This window comes from Brassica rapa, chromosome A09 (assembly GCF_000309985.2).
Source record: "Brassica rapa cultivar Chiifu-401-42 chromosome A09, CAAS_Brap_v3.01, whole genome shotgun sequence".
Taxonomy (NCBI): domain Eukaryota; kingdom Viridiplantae; phylum Streptophyta; class Magnoliopsida; order Brassicales; family Brassicaceae; genus Brassica; species Brassica rapa.
In genome coordinates this window covers 13,485,194-13,500,586 of record NC_024803.2, presented here as the reverse complement: position 1 = coordinate 13,500,586, position 15,393 = coordinate 13,485,194, and the positions used below count along the sequence as shown (strand labels likewise).

The window sequence follows — 15,393 nt, the reverse complement described above, 5'->3', positions numbered from 1 at the left end:
ATGCTCAGGCAAACTCTTAACAAAGTCAGAACAAGCTAAAGAATGGAAAGTAACTTGGCTACCATCGTTGAAGTTCTTGAAGAAATCAATGAAAACACATCAGATCATGATCCATCTCTTCCTTCGGGAGGAAATACTTCCAGAAACGTATCACGTAGACGTAGAGCATCATTGTTTCGGAGGTTCCTTGCTTTTTTCTGCTGCAGTGCTACCACGATGTCCATGTCGAGGAGGTGCAGTATCCAAATTGTTCATTCTGAGTCGTCTTCCCCACCATCAAATGAATCCAGCCACTACAAGAAAACACGTTTTTGCCGACTGATTTTACCGACTGATTATGTAGTCGCTAAATATACCGACTGATTCACGACTGATTAGCGACTATGCTACGACCGAAATAAAACAGTAGGTAATCAGTCGCCAAATAACGACTACAGAATTCAGTAGAAACCTAGTCGTTTATTAGCGACTGACTACAGACTAATGTGTAGTCGGTAAGCATCGGTCGGTAATTAGTCGGGAAATATAGTGACTGTTTAGCGACTGATATATATTAGGTGAAACCGTCACATTTCGGTCGTCAAAAACCGGTATAAAACACGTGAATGTCGTTACTAGTTTGGTGTAACAACCTTTTACGACCAAATATATCAGTCGGCAAATTCAGTCGTAAATCAGTAGGAAAACAGTCGGAAACATTTTCTATATATACACCCAACCGAGTCATTTTTTCTTCGTGCGATGCTTGAAAGAATAAAAAAGTCAGAAAAAACGTTCAGTCACATAATGGGAGGTAATTACAACTACACTAACTTTCGAGATTGGATGTACAAGAGGATCGATGAAGAAACGGGGAATTTCTCGGAAGAGTTCACAACGGGAGTAGAGCAATTCATGGCATTTGCAAACAGTCAGCCTCTAACACAGGATAATAATGGTAAATTCTTTTGTCCTTGCAGTGTTTGCAAGAATGAGAAATTTCTCCCGGGACATCGAATTTTGAAACATATATATAGTAAAGGGTTTATGCTCGACTATTATGTGTGGTACAAGCATGGAGAAGAACTCGATATGGCTTTAGGAACAAGTTATGCTAATCCGACGCATTTAAGTGGTAGTGAAGATCACATTGGTAATGCAGTAGAAGATAGATATGTGGAAATGGTGAATGATGCATTTCGAGATAATGTGAGTTTTGATAACTATCAACATGGTGATAGTTATCAAAATGCAGTAGATCCGGAATGCAATCACTCGAAGAAATTCTACGACTTGTTAGAAGGAGCGAAAAATCCTTTATATGATGGTTGCCGAGAAGGTCACTCGCAATTATCATTGGCTTCTAGGATCATGCAAAATAAGGTGGATTATAATTTGAGTGAAAAGTGCGTTGATTCGGTATGTGAAATGTTGACAGACTATTTACCAGCTGGAAACCAATCAACCGGTTCACATTACGAGACAGAAAGATTGATGCGCAATTTGGGTCTCCCGTACTATAAAATTGATGTGTGTGTTAACAATTGTATGATCTTCTGGAAAGAGGATGAAAGGTGGGATAAGTGTCAGTTTTGTGATGCACCAAGATGGAAGCCTAGAAGCGAACGACGTAGAACCAAAGTGCCATATAGTCGTATGTGGTATCTACCTATTGCTGACAGATTGAAGAGAATGTATCAGAGCAAGAAGACAGCAGCAGCAATGAGATGGCATGCAGAGCACCAAGCAAAGGAGGGTGAAATGTCTCATCCGTCAGATGCAGCAGAGTGGAAACACTTTCAAGATCAACATCCCCGGTTTGCAGAGGAACCCCGTAATGTTTATCTCGGCTTATCTACGGATGGATTCAATCCATTTGGGATGTCTAATAATCATTCGTTGTGGCCAGTGATCTTGACTCCATATAATCTACCTCCTGGTATGTGCATGAATCCAGAGTACTTGTTTCTCACAATTTTGAATTCTGGGCCAAATCACCCACGAGCTAGTCTAGATATCTTCCTCAAACCTCTAATTGCGGAGTTAAAAGAGCTGTGGTCTACTGGAGTTGAAGCATACGATGTCTCTTTGAATCAAAATTTTAATCTTAAGGCTGTGCTTCTTTGGACGATAAGCGACTTTCCGGCATATGGGATGCTATCAGGATGGACGACTCATGGTAGGTTGTCTTGTCCAATTTGTATGGAAGATACAAAGGCTTTTTATCTGAAGAATGGAAGGAAGACGTGTTGGTTTGATTGTCATCGAAGATTTCTTCCTCGTGGCCATCCATTGAGGAAGAACAGAAAGGACTTCTTGAAGGGAAAACATGCTATGAATGAAGTTCCACCTGAATCTTTGAGTGGTGAGCAAGTTTATTCTGAGCGGTTAAAAGGTGTCAATCCACCAAAAACGTCCCAGTGCGGTGGAAATGGTCACGATAAGAAGAAACCCGGATATGGGAAGGAACATAACTGGCACAAGGAAAGCATATTCTGGGAGTTGCCGTACTGGAGGGACCTAAATCTTCGACATAATCTTGATGTTATGCATATTGAGAAGAATTTTTTCGACAACATCATGAATACTCTTATGAGTGTGAAGGGTAAGTCGAAAGACACAATCAAGTCAAGATTGGATATAGAACTTCTCTGTGATCGGCAACACTTACATGTTGATAGTCGTGGTCAAGCTCCTTTTCCTCCCTACACACTGGGAGAGAGCGCAAGAAAAAGTTTATTGGAATGTGTGAAAGTTGGGGTAAAATTTCCAGACGGTTATGCTTCCGACTTAGCTAACTGTGTTGATATAGAGAAGCGCAAGTTTTCAGGCATGAAGAGTCATGACTGCCATGTGTTTATGGAGAGGCTACTTCCATTTATATGTGCAGAACTCCTAGACGAGAACGTCCATCTTGCTTTATCAGGTACAAATTAATTAATTAATTATAGTTTCATGGTATATTACATTTCGAAGAGTGTTTATAAATTGGGTTATTAACGATTTTAAATTTGTTTATATATTGCAGGGATTGGTTTATTTTTCCGTAACCTTTGCTCGAGAACTTTGCAAAAAAATCGCTTAAAAAAACTTAAACAAAATATTGTTTTGATACTATGCAATTTGGAAAAGATCTTTCCACCATCTTTTTTTGACGTGATGGAGCACTTGACTATACATCTCCCCTATGAAGCTGAACTAGGAGGCCCCGTGCAATATAGGTGGATGTATCTTTTCGAAAGATATTTTAAGAAGTTGAAAGCGAACGCAACGAACAAAAGCCATGCAGCAGGGTCGATAGTTGAAGCATATATCAATGCTGAGATTGCTTATTTCTCAGAACACTACTTCGCTGACAGTATACAAACGAAATCGAGGTAAATGTTATAATTAGTTACATGTTCGCCTTTTCATGTGTATTTATATGTTTTCTTCTAAAATGTGGATCTCTTGTCCTAATATGGTAGGTTTACAAGATTTGAAGTAGGTGAAGTCCCTGTATATCATGTTGAAGGAGTACCAGATATATTTATTCAGGTAGGTCGTCCAAGCGGGGAAATGCAAGAAATTTGGCTTTCCGAAAAAGATTATCTATGCGCACATGCTTATGTTTTGCGAAATTGTGATTATTTTCAGCCATTTGAGAGGTATATATAATTTGACAAATTAAATCCATACCTTATATTTCTCACACTAATCTAACAAATGCATACCTTCTCATATTTTAATTTTGTTGCTCTAATATAGCATGTTCGAAGATTTTCTTTCTGTAAAATATCCAGACCTTTCTGAAAGAGATCTCTCCACGAAGAGAGCTGAGGAATATCATATATGGGTGAAAGATTATGTACGTCTCAGTTATACTATTATAATACTTAATTTTACATAGTGTTAATCTTGTGTATATATATTTACAGGTTACTCACTGGAGCGAAACACATCCTTTTCCTGCTTGGGTTAAAGAGTTTGTACAAGGACCCGTGAATAAAGCCAAAACCTGGCCAATTTATTTCACTCGAGGTTTTCTGTTTCATACCCAAACGCATGGTGAGGGACGAAAGACTTGCAACTATGGAGTATGTGCTAAAGGAGAGAGTTATACAAATGCAGCTGATGAATCTCAGTACTATGGGATCTTAACAGATATCATACAAATCAATTACGAGGGTATAGTCGATTTGAAAATTACACTTTTTAAGTGTAAGTGGTATGACCCTGTTATTGGTAGAGGCACTCGGCGGAAAAATGGCGGAATAGTGGATGTTCTCTCATCGAGAAAATACTACAAATATGATCCATTTATTCTAGGTACGTTTGTATATATATACTTATTGTTTATATTTTTATTAACTATATTTATTTTTGTTTAACAGCATCTCAAGCAGATCAAGTTTGTTATATTCCATATCCATATGTAAGAAAACCGAAGCAGTCTTGGCTCAATGTTCTAAAAGTGAATCCTAGGAGAATCATTTTTGGAGAATATGAAGACAAAGATCCGGTGACTTTGCAACAAGAAAACGATGATGCTGTTTTGATGACCACAGTTGAAGACCTTGAAGTCGACCATTTGGTACATGCTCCTGGAGAACCGATCAATATTGATTTCGATGTGGCAGATGCAGAACCTAATGATGAATTCCGATGTAATTTATCATCTTCAGATGATGATGAAGATGGAGATGAAGATGAACCGTACTAAGTTGCTTAATTAAGTGCTCATATGTATAATATTATCCTGTAATATGATGTTCTAAACTTCGGTTTCCATGTATAATATTATCTTGTAATATGATGTTCTAAACTTCGGTTTCCATGTATAATATTATCTTGTAATATGATGTTCTAAACTTCGGTTTCCATGTATAATATTATCTTGTAATATGATGAACTTCGGTTACCATGTATAATATTATGTTTCATATATATGTTATAAACTTTATTTGTCGTATTTAATATATTATGTTGTAATACAATGTTATTTTGGATTTAGGGATTAGGGTTTCGATTTAGGGGTTAGGATTAAGGTTTATTATGTACATTTTTATTTGGCTCCAAAAGTTCTTAAATCGCAAAAAACATTTAAAATATATGTTGTAATATTTAATTATGTATATTTGTATTTTCAAATTTATTTTCAAATTTATTTGCAAATTTAACGACTGATTACCTACTTATTACCGACTATTAAGCCAAAAATTTGGTTTTGCCTCCAAAAAATTATTGAACCGCGAAAATATTTGGTTATAATTTGATATTGAATTTCAATTTAATTTTCATTTTAAAAAATAATGACTGAATTCCGACTGATTGGCGACTGATGATCTAAACCGGGAAAACCCAAAATTTTTAGACTTAAAGCCCGCGTTAACAAAGCCCAAAATTTTATTTCATCTCTTCTAATTTCGCGGAAGAAGAAACAGAACCAACAAGAAAACCCTAATCTCACTCTCAATCTCGAGCCACTCTCTCACGATCTCAATCTCCATCTCCATCTCGATCTCAATCTCTCCCACAGATCTCGACGGCCACTCTCTCCCACCGGTCTCGATCGCGATCTCTCCCACCGAGCTCGATCTCGATCTCTCCCACCGGTCACAATCTCGATCTCTCCCGCCGATCCCGATCTCTCCAGCATCTGTCTCCGAAGATGGGTGGAAAGAGGAAGCGAAATACCGTCAAACCCAACTCCTCTCGGGTTACACAACGCCCAGCTACTTTACCAGCTCAGTATGACTTCGTACCGAGGGATCCATCTCCATCGATCCCACCCGTTCTCCCTAAGAACAAACCTCTCCCTAAGAACAATCCTCTCCCATCTGTTCGCGATTATCCTCCTCCGAGAAAGCTGTTTCCGGAAACGAACTTCCCACCTTCTCAATCAGCTCCGTCGCCTCTCACTCCAGCTGCTGCGACGTCTCAACCTCAACAGCGACAAACTCAGTCGACTGAACGTATGAACACACTTCCTCCAAGTCAACCGGCTCCAGTTCGAGCATCTCAATCGCCTCACAGTTCTGAAGCACAAAATTCTCGTTTTCCAGAAGAGGAGGAGGAGGATATGTCCGATGTAGAGGCTCCGGTTCAACCTAATCTCGCCTCTGACCATATGGATCTTTTGAACTCCCTCCTAAACCAGCCAGGTCGAGCAAAGAACACAATTGTCCTGTCTCGCAACCTTGAGCCTGGAACCACATGGTCAGTTATATTTTTTGCTTGTCTTCTTTTAGAAATTTAATTTAAAAATTTGTATTGATTATTATATGTTTGTAGGTTTGGGTATGACAAGTCGAGCTTGTCTAGGAAGATTACCAAGATTTTAAAGAACAAGTTTAATAAGCCTTTCTACAGCTGGACTCGTGTGCCTAGAGACAGACAAGAACGCTACTTTCTGGAATTTGCCGTAAGTTTCTCTGTCTCCTCTCTGTCTTTGAGTTATTATAGTTATTAAGTAAGTGGTGTTGACTGGTGTTGTGCAACTCACCATCCATGTTAACTTGTCTTTTTTGAACAAGTTTATTACACACTGTTTTTTTAATTCTTTGGTTTTTGATGGCTAACTAGTATCTTCTATGTTCATTTGTAGAAAACTCACACATGGGATCCATCATTGACTGGTGTTGTGCAAGAACATTTCGAGGCCATTGCTCTTCTACGAATGAAAGACATGGTCAGCGAAGTAAGGACATCTCGGCAGCAGCCTAATTGGATAGGCGACACACTCTGGAAACTAATGACCGACTATTGGGACACTGACGCTGCGGTTGCAAAGAGTGCTACAGCATCAGCATCTAGAATGTCTGACCGTCAAGGTCTTGGCTTTCACACACATAACTCTGGCCAGAAGTCTTATATGCAGCTCCACCAAGAGATGGTGAGTCCCTACTTCTTATCTGTTCATTGTGATACGTCTGTTTGGTTTTTAAACATTTTATACTGATCTTTTCTTCCATTTTACTTCAGGTTGTTGAATTGGGAAGACCAGTGAGCTTTGGTGAAGTATTCATCAGAGCTCATACAAAGTCAGATGGAACCTTTAGTGATTTCAAAGCTAAACAAGTTATTGAGGCTTTCAAGAAGCAAAAAGAAGCTAAGTTGGCCACCCTTGAGACTGATGATCACACCGAGACTGGGCAGCATCCACCACTATCAATAGAAGAGGAGAATGAGCTGTTTATTCAGGTTGGGTTTCTTACTCAACATTTTCTTTTTTGCATTCATAATAGTCTCTCACTTGTTATTGATATAGTCTTGCTTGTTATTGCTTGTTATAGGCCACTTTCACCAATGACAGGGGGCAAATTTATGGCCTTGGAAGCTTGAAGAACCAACTTAATGAAGTGGCATATGACCCAAGAAGCTTGTCCTCTTTCATCCAAATGCAACAGCAACTTGAAGAAGCTCAACGTCAAATCAAAGAACAAGCTGCTCTTCTTGCAAAGGCTGAGGAAGATCGTGCCCAAGCTGCTGCTGCTGCGGCAATGGTTGAGGAAGAGCGTTCCAGAGTTATAGCTACTCAGCAAGCTACGATCGATGAGTTGTTAATGGTTCGGAAGTACATCGCCACCACAGACCAGAGATTCTTGGACTTCATCTCCAAAGAAACAGCTTCATCTGATCCCCATCATGTTTAGGTCTTTCCCTTCTCCTATGTGAAAAACTAGCTTTTGGATGTGTGAAACTTGTAAAACTCTTTGGAGTTCTTTCTGTTTGAAACTTGAATACTCCTAACTTATGGAGTTCTTTTGTTTGTGTATGGTATTTAAAACTTTTATGATTTCAAAATCGTTTTTAGTAGTACTAATAGCAGATTTAAATAACAAATCATGGACAAGAAAAACAATACACCAAAATCATATATTTAACAGCCAAAAAAATATGGTAATTTGTCGCATATCAGTCGCGAAATCAGTCGTAAATTTTAAGCATTTCAGTCGCTAATCAGTCGTGATTCAGTAGCAGTAATATACCGACTGTTTTCCTACAGAGATAATTAGTCACTAAGTCAGTCGTGTAATCAGTCGCTAAATGCAGTCGTTAAACTCAGTCGTTAAATTCAGTCGCTAAACGTAGTCGTTAAATTCAGTCAGTAAGCCGTCGTTGAATAGTCACTAAATAAGTCGTAAATCAGTCGCCAAATGCCCTACTAATTACCGACTGAAGTTACGACTGATCATAATAGTCGTCAAACAGTCGCTAAATACCGACTGTTTTACGACTAAAATATTTAGCGACGAGGTATATTACGACGACTCTTATCAGTCGTTAATCAGTCGGAAATGATCATTTACCGACTGAATACCGACTAATACCGTAGTCGGAAACGACCTGTTTTCTTGTAGTGAGCCCTAATGCCCAGGTAGGTCCAATAAGTGTTATTTCTCTCAGTGACGAATTGTAATTATTAAGGGATATGTATCCCACATTGGAAAATCAATGGGACATTAAGTAATATATAAAAGGGTTAGGGTCAATCCACTAATTGCCAATTGGTTTTGAGTTGGAAGCCCATAATAAACCCGAATCTAACATGGTATCAGAGCCCATATCCTAATAAGTTAAACCCCTAATTAATATTAACCCTACCCGACCGGGTATATAGGTCGTAATTGACTCGCTCGACCGAGTATAACTGTCTTAAAAAGTTTCCGAGATTTCTGGGCGATAAGAGCCATCATCTCGAGGAGGGGTATTAAGGGATATGTATCCCACATTGGAAAATCAATGGGACATTAAGTAATATATAAAGCGTTAGAGCCAATCCACTAATTGCCAATTGGTTTTGAGTTGGAAGCACATAATAAATCCGAATCTAACATGGTATCAGTTAGTACTTGTCAGCATCTGGTGAATCAATTTCAGAGCAAGACAAAAGAAGCATTCAAACCCCCGCTTCTAAAGGGTCTGATTCCATACAAGCTGAAGACTCAACACCACAGAGTTATAAACCCGCAGATAAGTCGAGTTTCGATGAAACAATTTTAGAACAAGACAAAAGTAGCCTTCATTACCCTGACTCTGAAGGATCTGATTTCATGCAAAGTGAAGACTCAACACAACAGAGATCTGTACTCTCAAATGAGCGTGAAACAATTTTAGATCAAGACAGAAGAAACATTCAAAGCCATGCTTCTGAAGGATCTGATTCGATGCAAAGTGAAGATTTAACATCACAAAGCTATGTAACCTCAGATGAACTGAGTTTAGGCGATACAGTTTCAGAAAACATATCAGGTCCCGGTTCTGAAGAATCTGATACCACAGAAAGTGAAGATTCAACATCACAAGGCTATGTAACGGCAGATGAACTGAGTTTAGTTGAAACAGTTTCAGAACAGAACAGAGGAAACATTCCAACCCCTGCTTATGAAGGATATGATTTCATTGAAAATGGAGATTCAGCATCAGTTATCTATGTAACTGCAAATGAATTGACAGAAGACAGCTTCTGTCAACTCCCCTCTTCTCCACAATCAATTGAATCAACATTCCCTCCGCAAAATTCAGCTCCAGGAACTATTAAGGGCAAATCTCCAAAATAGCACATTTCTAAGTTTATATCACAAAAATAGCACTCAAAAACTAAAATGACCAAAATAGCATTTTATCTTTTGAAACATTTAAAACTTTTTTATTTTTCAAAATTTGAAATCTTATCCTTAAAATCCCAATTCTCAACTCTAAACCCTAAAACCTAAACTCTAAACCCTAAACCCTAAACTCTAAACCCTAAACCCTAAATCCTAAACTCTACCTCTTAACTCTAAACCCTAATGTCTACACTAATTTACCATAGTGGTATAAATATTTATTTATTTATTTTGATAAAACATTAAGTGCTATTTTGTGACTTTTAACCTTGAGTGCTAGTTTGGGAACAAAAACTTGATTTAGTGCTATTTCTGTCTTTTTCTCAACTATTAAAGCCTCTGGTTGTTCGCTCATCTGGAAATTCAGTGGTGTATTTGGATAATGTCTTTGAGTAGTTTTTTTCCTGTTTCTATTTTTTTATTGTGAATTTGGATAATGCAACTTACTTTCTTTTGGTTAATCTTTATAATTTATTTTATCAGTTTCATCAAAACTATTTTACTTTCATCACTTTATGGGTTTATCATGTTTTTAAATATAGTGTACAATAATATTTGTGCAATATTTATTTTACAATTTCTTAGAACTTCTTGTCTCTACCAAGAAAATTACTGTGATTTAGTTCTTTCAAATCATGTTGGTATCGGTTACTTTATTACTATCCAAGATAATAAACATTGCAATTCGGTTATAAAGCTGTTCAAATTAAGTCATGATGGTCTGGGTTAATCAGGCCGTTGTATGACGTCTATTAGGCATGGGCCTTCCGCTCGGATCGGATTTCCGGGTATCTCAATATTGAGGTCTAAAATCCGTTATGAGTATTTTTATATATCAGATTGGGTTCGGATATTTTTAGTTTGAGTTTAGTTATTTGGGTGGTTTCGGATATTTAAGATACCTTGTACTTCAAAGTTGACCATTAACTTAATTTATTTTATAATTTATAATATATTGGACGATTAATGGGTACGAGGATAAAACTTTGAAAATGGATCCAGTTGTTGTTTTTAGATTTTTTTTCTTATAAAAAAAAATAAATCTAAAAACAACAACCAGATTTAGATGCAAATTTTAGTAATGCATGAAATTAGAAGAATAACATGTATTTAAGGGGGTGTTAGTGGGAGTTATATTTATGATGATTGTTAGAATTTATAGAATCTAGTGTTATTGGTTTACACATTCTCACATTCTCATTAAAATCTAGTGTTATTGGTTTTATGATTTAGTAATTCCATACACAATCTTTTGTTATTCAAAAAGTTTAGATTTTAATGATTCTTTAAATCTATTAAAGTTTGTGTTATTGGAAGTTGTATTCTTCACCATTTAACTCATAACACAAGATTTTGAGAATACTACTTATATACCTTAGATTCTTAGAATCATTATATCAATGTGTTTTCATAGAATTTCACAATACACAAAACTCTCTACAACTCTTTCCAAATTTAATAAATCTTTCAACTTTTAAAATCAACAAATTCTATATAAATCTTACTCCCACTAACACCCCCTAAGTGAGTAACAAATCACTTTATCCGCAATTATATATATTTTACTAGGGTCGGCCCGCCCTACGGGCGGGATGTGATTCTTAAAATAATTTCAACAGTTGGAGTATATGTTTAATAAACAGTATTTGTGTTATTTTTTATATTTTTTCTACATTTGTTTCTTGAGTTATCTTTTGATTCAATTTGGAATATGATAAGTAGGTGATAATGTCTTGATTGTGATGGTGTTGTGAGTTGTCTGTGTTTGTTCGAGATGACAGAATTTTTTTGTTTCTGTAGAATATTAATGGAAGCGATGGACATGTTTTTTTTTTTGGTTACGTATAATTGTTTTTGATATTAATATACTTAGCCTTTCATGTTTCTATTCCTAAACAGAAACCTGGTAGGAGGATTAAATTCATGAAGGAGTAATAATGTTTTCATCACTTCGATCTTGTCTTCTTATGTGAATTGATGGAACTTGCTTTGTAGAAGTCCTCATTTTTTGACATACTTGTTTCACTGAGGTCTTTAGGATGATGCTGAACCCATGGTTTATGAAATTTGTTGTTGCTATCAACCGTTTTAGTTTTTCTAGTTAGTTGTGTACACCATATGAATTTGGAAATCTGGATATTGAATTATTTACGTGTTTGGTACTGTTTGTGAATCGTATTTGTGACTTAGTGCGTGAGAATAGAGCAACGATCTGTTGTTAATAGTGATTCTTACTAACATGAACGTGAATAACCGGAAGTGTCAGGATTGATAAACCATGAAAAATCCCATTGTGTGTGATATACAATCACTGTCGTATGAATGTGTTTGCTTAGTTTTTGTCCATGTTCTTTTAAAACTGGTGTATTTAATAATCACTATCAAATGTTAAAATTCTCAAAAAGAAGCAAATAAGTTGTTAAAAATAAACTCTCTTCTCATTTCGAAAATAAAGTTTTGAAGATCTATATAGTCAAATACATATTAGCGCTCAAATTCTATCGACAACAAATAGGAAAAATGAAAAACATAATGATTAATATGTCTGCACTAAATTAACATATAGCTTAGTGTGGCCAGCTGAAAAGTATCATAAGCACCATCTATGTAATGCGGGCATCAAGACCTAGGCACTGTCACCATAAACATGTAATTTTGATCAACCTCAGATACATAATGTGAAGGGGACAGATGAATCAAGAACATAACCTTAAGTTAGTCTAGTGGCCAGTGGACATGAATTGAATATGCAAGAAAAATAAAATGTGAAGAAACTTTCTGAACAAAGAACACCATGAATTCCTCAGTAGTGTGTTGATGAAATTACTCAGTAGTGTTTGTAATCCATGAATTCAACCGCACAAAGAACGCCATGAATTCCTGAACACTTGAGAAAACCAAGAGACATCAATTAAACAGTGTATTTAAACTTGATTTACAAAGAAAACTAAGCTAGGAATTACAAAGTACATGCTCATGGAGCTCTGTTGGCAACAGATTCATAGCTAAAAATGTATAGTACAGACTTACATTAATTATTTTTTCAGTCTTCAGATCTTTCCGCTCAAATAGCCAAATATGGATTCGAAGTTTCTGTGTGACAAATACAAACCAGAAGATAAATCAGAAAACCCATTGATAACTTACATTGTTATGGAAAATCCATTGTTATGGAGCTTACACTTTGAAAACCCCTAAAACTCAAGTTATGGAGCTGCTTCGAAACCACCAGAAAATAAAGCAATTTTTTTTTTTGAAAAAAAAAACATAGCAAAATTCAATCAAAGAAAACAGAGAAAGTAGTCATAACAACACATATGAAGGAGAAAATATCCAAGGAAAATATACCATTGGCTGGATCATAATCCTCTGGAATTTGGTGGTTGCCATGGCTGTCGAGATTTTGAGATCTCTCTAAAGCTTTAGGAAAGTTGTGGAGATAGCAGAGAGATGAGTAGCAGAGAGATGTGGAGATAGCAAAAAGTAATGATTAGAGATATATCATGGTCGCTTGCATCATGGCCGACTGAAACATGATTAGAGATATATCAGTATCAAGAAACAGGGAGAAGATCCAGATACACAAATATGAAAATCTGGAAACTAACTTACATTCACATCCACCATCAGCATATCGACCCAGATCGGAGAAAAAACCCTAGTATTAACCATGTTGAAAGTGCTGAGTATGAGATTTTAGTGTTACGAAGATAAGATGAGATCAAAGGGAGGATTACTCTCACATATTTATACGGAGATCGCCGCATATCATATCGAAACGTAGCATTGAAGACGACGTAGTGGGAGAGCGAATCAATGTGATTAATCTCGAAGCTTTTACGTAAAACGTTTCAGATGGTGGAAGAATCAGAAAAGTTTTAGGGTCGCCGTCGCAGGAGAAGGGAGACATCTTCTCTTTGCGGCACTTCTCTTTGCGTCGGGCCTGAAGTCTGACCAAGTCCTTAAGCCCAGTAACGTAAAACGACAGAAACCCACCACGCCAAGACTTAATGAAACGCAGAGCATCATTTACCTGACACGTGTCGCCGTATCCTGCGTCGACTTACCTACCTGGATGCTGAGGTGGCGGGCTGAGAGGAGAGAAAATCCTTTTTATAGTAATAGATTTGATTTTGAACCATATGCGGCATCTATATAAACATTTTAAATAAAATAAAAAAAGTAAACTAGGAATATAAAGTTAAGTATACATATTTTCGGTTATCTTCAGATATCCATTCTGGTGGATATCCATAATTAGATGAATCAAGCCTTGGTGACTTTGTCACAGGCGTCCCTTCTTGATACGACTCCATCAAGACCAGTTTCCAAATTCTATCGTACTTCCTGACGCAATTTTTGTCCTCACCTTTGTTCTACTCAAAACTAGACTTAAACTCTATCAAACTCCGTTCTGATACCAATTGTAAGTGCGGATAAATCATAAATAAATAAAACAGAAAGTAAATGATACACATAGTTTGTTAACGAACTTCATTTCCTAATCCTCAAGACCTCGTCCAGAATTTGAATCCACTACAATGACAAAGCAAATTACAACCAATTCGCAAACGCGTAATACAAGCACAACCCTCTTGAATCACCGCTCTCTTCTATAACATAAACTTTTCAAGGTAAACAAACTTTGAGCTAAACTCCCACAGAGTTCAGACTTTCTCATGATAACCTAATCTTCAGGTACACTCCCCCTGAGTCTAGACTTCAAACTCCAAATCTCTGAAGGTACGTCACCAAATATTTCACCAAGTACGTACGTCACTGAGTACGTCAACACCTAACGCACATCAAGAATACCATCGAGCACGTCAACACCAACGTACAACTTGATCATCACAGCACAACGGACAACCCGCCACATGCAACATCAGCACCAACGTCACAACACTAAGTACAACGGAACACTCCGTCATACATTACGTCAGCACCAATGTCAACACTCAACAAGAATACAAAGAAAACTCTCTGCCACTTTAATTTCTGGATACTTGTCTTCTCATTAGGCATGTCCCTGCTTATATAATAAACCATAAACTTGTTCTCCAGATTCATTAAATGCACTTTAATGAACATATATTTCCATGTAAAAAAACTTCTTATTCAAATGCAAGTAACACTTCTTCTCTAAGTAAAACTAATTAGTTTAATGAAAAATGTTATTTATCTTCAACAAGATATTTTCTTTCTATTTCCAAATTCAACTTACACATGCAATCACAGTATGCAATTTCAATAATTCAACATCTTGACATATATCTTAAACTACCTCGTGTACTACGTCACGAACCGATAACACCTTAAGAAATTGCATCTTCGTTATTCTAAATATTGTGTTCCGTCACATATGGAAAGAAGATCAACCAACAATAAGAAATCAAAATCGCATCACGATATCGAAAACCAAGATTCTTCTGTTCAAAATCACAAGAAAGGGGTAAGAGTTTGAAAGGACAATACCTTTCAAACTAATAAAAGAACTCTAAAATTTTATTGGTTGATTCTGTTTATATGGTTTATGCCTTTTCGACCCCTTCACCCCCTGTTACAAACACTTGAAGAAAACACTGTTTTCAGTAATCTAAAGTTGCAGCTATACCTTAAAAAAAAAACAAAAAGCTACTATACTTTCGAAAATTAATATTACACTATTGTAATATTTTGTATGATAGAAACAAGAAAAAATATGAATCACGTTCTCTTCAGTACAATTATAGTTCGGGTGCCGATTAATTTCGTTATTTAAAATTTAGACGTAATGGAAGATTGCTCCTCGATCATAATCAACATTATGTTTAGAACATAAAAC

The 15,393-nt window shown here is 36.6% G+C and overlaps 2 protein-coding genes and 1 long non-coding RNA gene across 4 annotated transcripts; 2 read left to right on the top strand and 1 right to left on the bottom strand.

Annotated features, from left to right (window-relative positions):
• Positions 1 to 786: 786 nt before the first annotated feature.
• Positions 787 to 2,916, top strand: LOC117127693. Its single transcript, XM_033278315.1, has one exon. The coding sequence runs from the start codon at positions 787 to 789 to the stop codon at positions 2,914 to 2,916; it is 2,130 nt and encodes a 709-aa protein (XP_033134206.1).
• A 1,994-nt stretch (positions 2,917 to 4,910) lies between these two features.
• On the top strand, positions 4,911 to 8,722 carry LOC103842284. Its single transcript, XM_033279959.1, has 5 exons — positions 4,911 to 6,177; positions 6,253 to 6,382; positions 6,566 to 6,853; positions 6,943 to 7,161; positions 7,254 to 8,722. The coding sequence occupies exons 1-5, from the start codon at positions 5,630 to 5,632 to the stop codon at positions 7,611 to 7,613; spliced, it is 1,545 nt and encodes a 514-aa protein (XP_033135850.1). The 5' UTR covers positions 4,911 to 5,629; the 3' UTR covers positions 7,614 to 8,722.
• A 3,266-nt stretch (positions 8,723 to 11,988) lies between these two features.
• LOC103839154 lies at positions 11,989 to 13,548 on the bottom strand. Of its 2 annotated transcripts, XR_627288.3 has the most exons (6): positions 13,313 to 13,548; positions 13,182 to 13,227; positions 12,918 to 13,095; positions 12,751 to 12,783; positions 12,600 to 12,662; positions 11,989 to 12,456 (listed from the first exon to the last, which is right to left on the bottom strand). It is a non-coding gene; the product is annotated as an uncharacterized LOC103839154 (long non-coding RNA). The 2 variants fall into 2 exon arrangements; XR_627289.3 differs by lacking the exon at positions 12,751 to 12,783 and having other exon boundaries at positions 13,313 to 13,544.
• Positions 13,549 to 15,393: the final 1,845 nt, after the last annotated feature.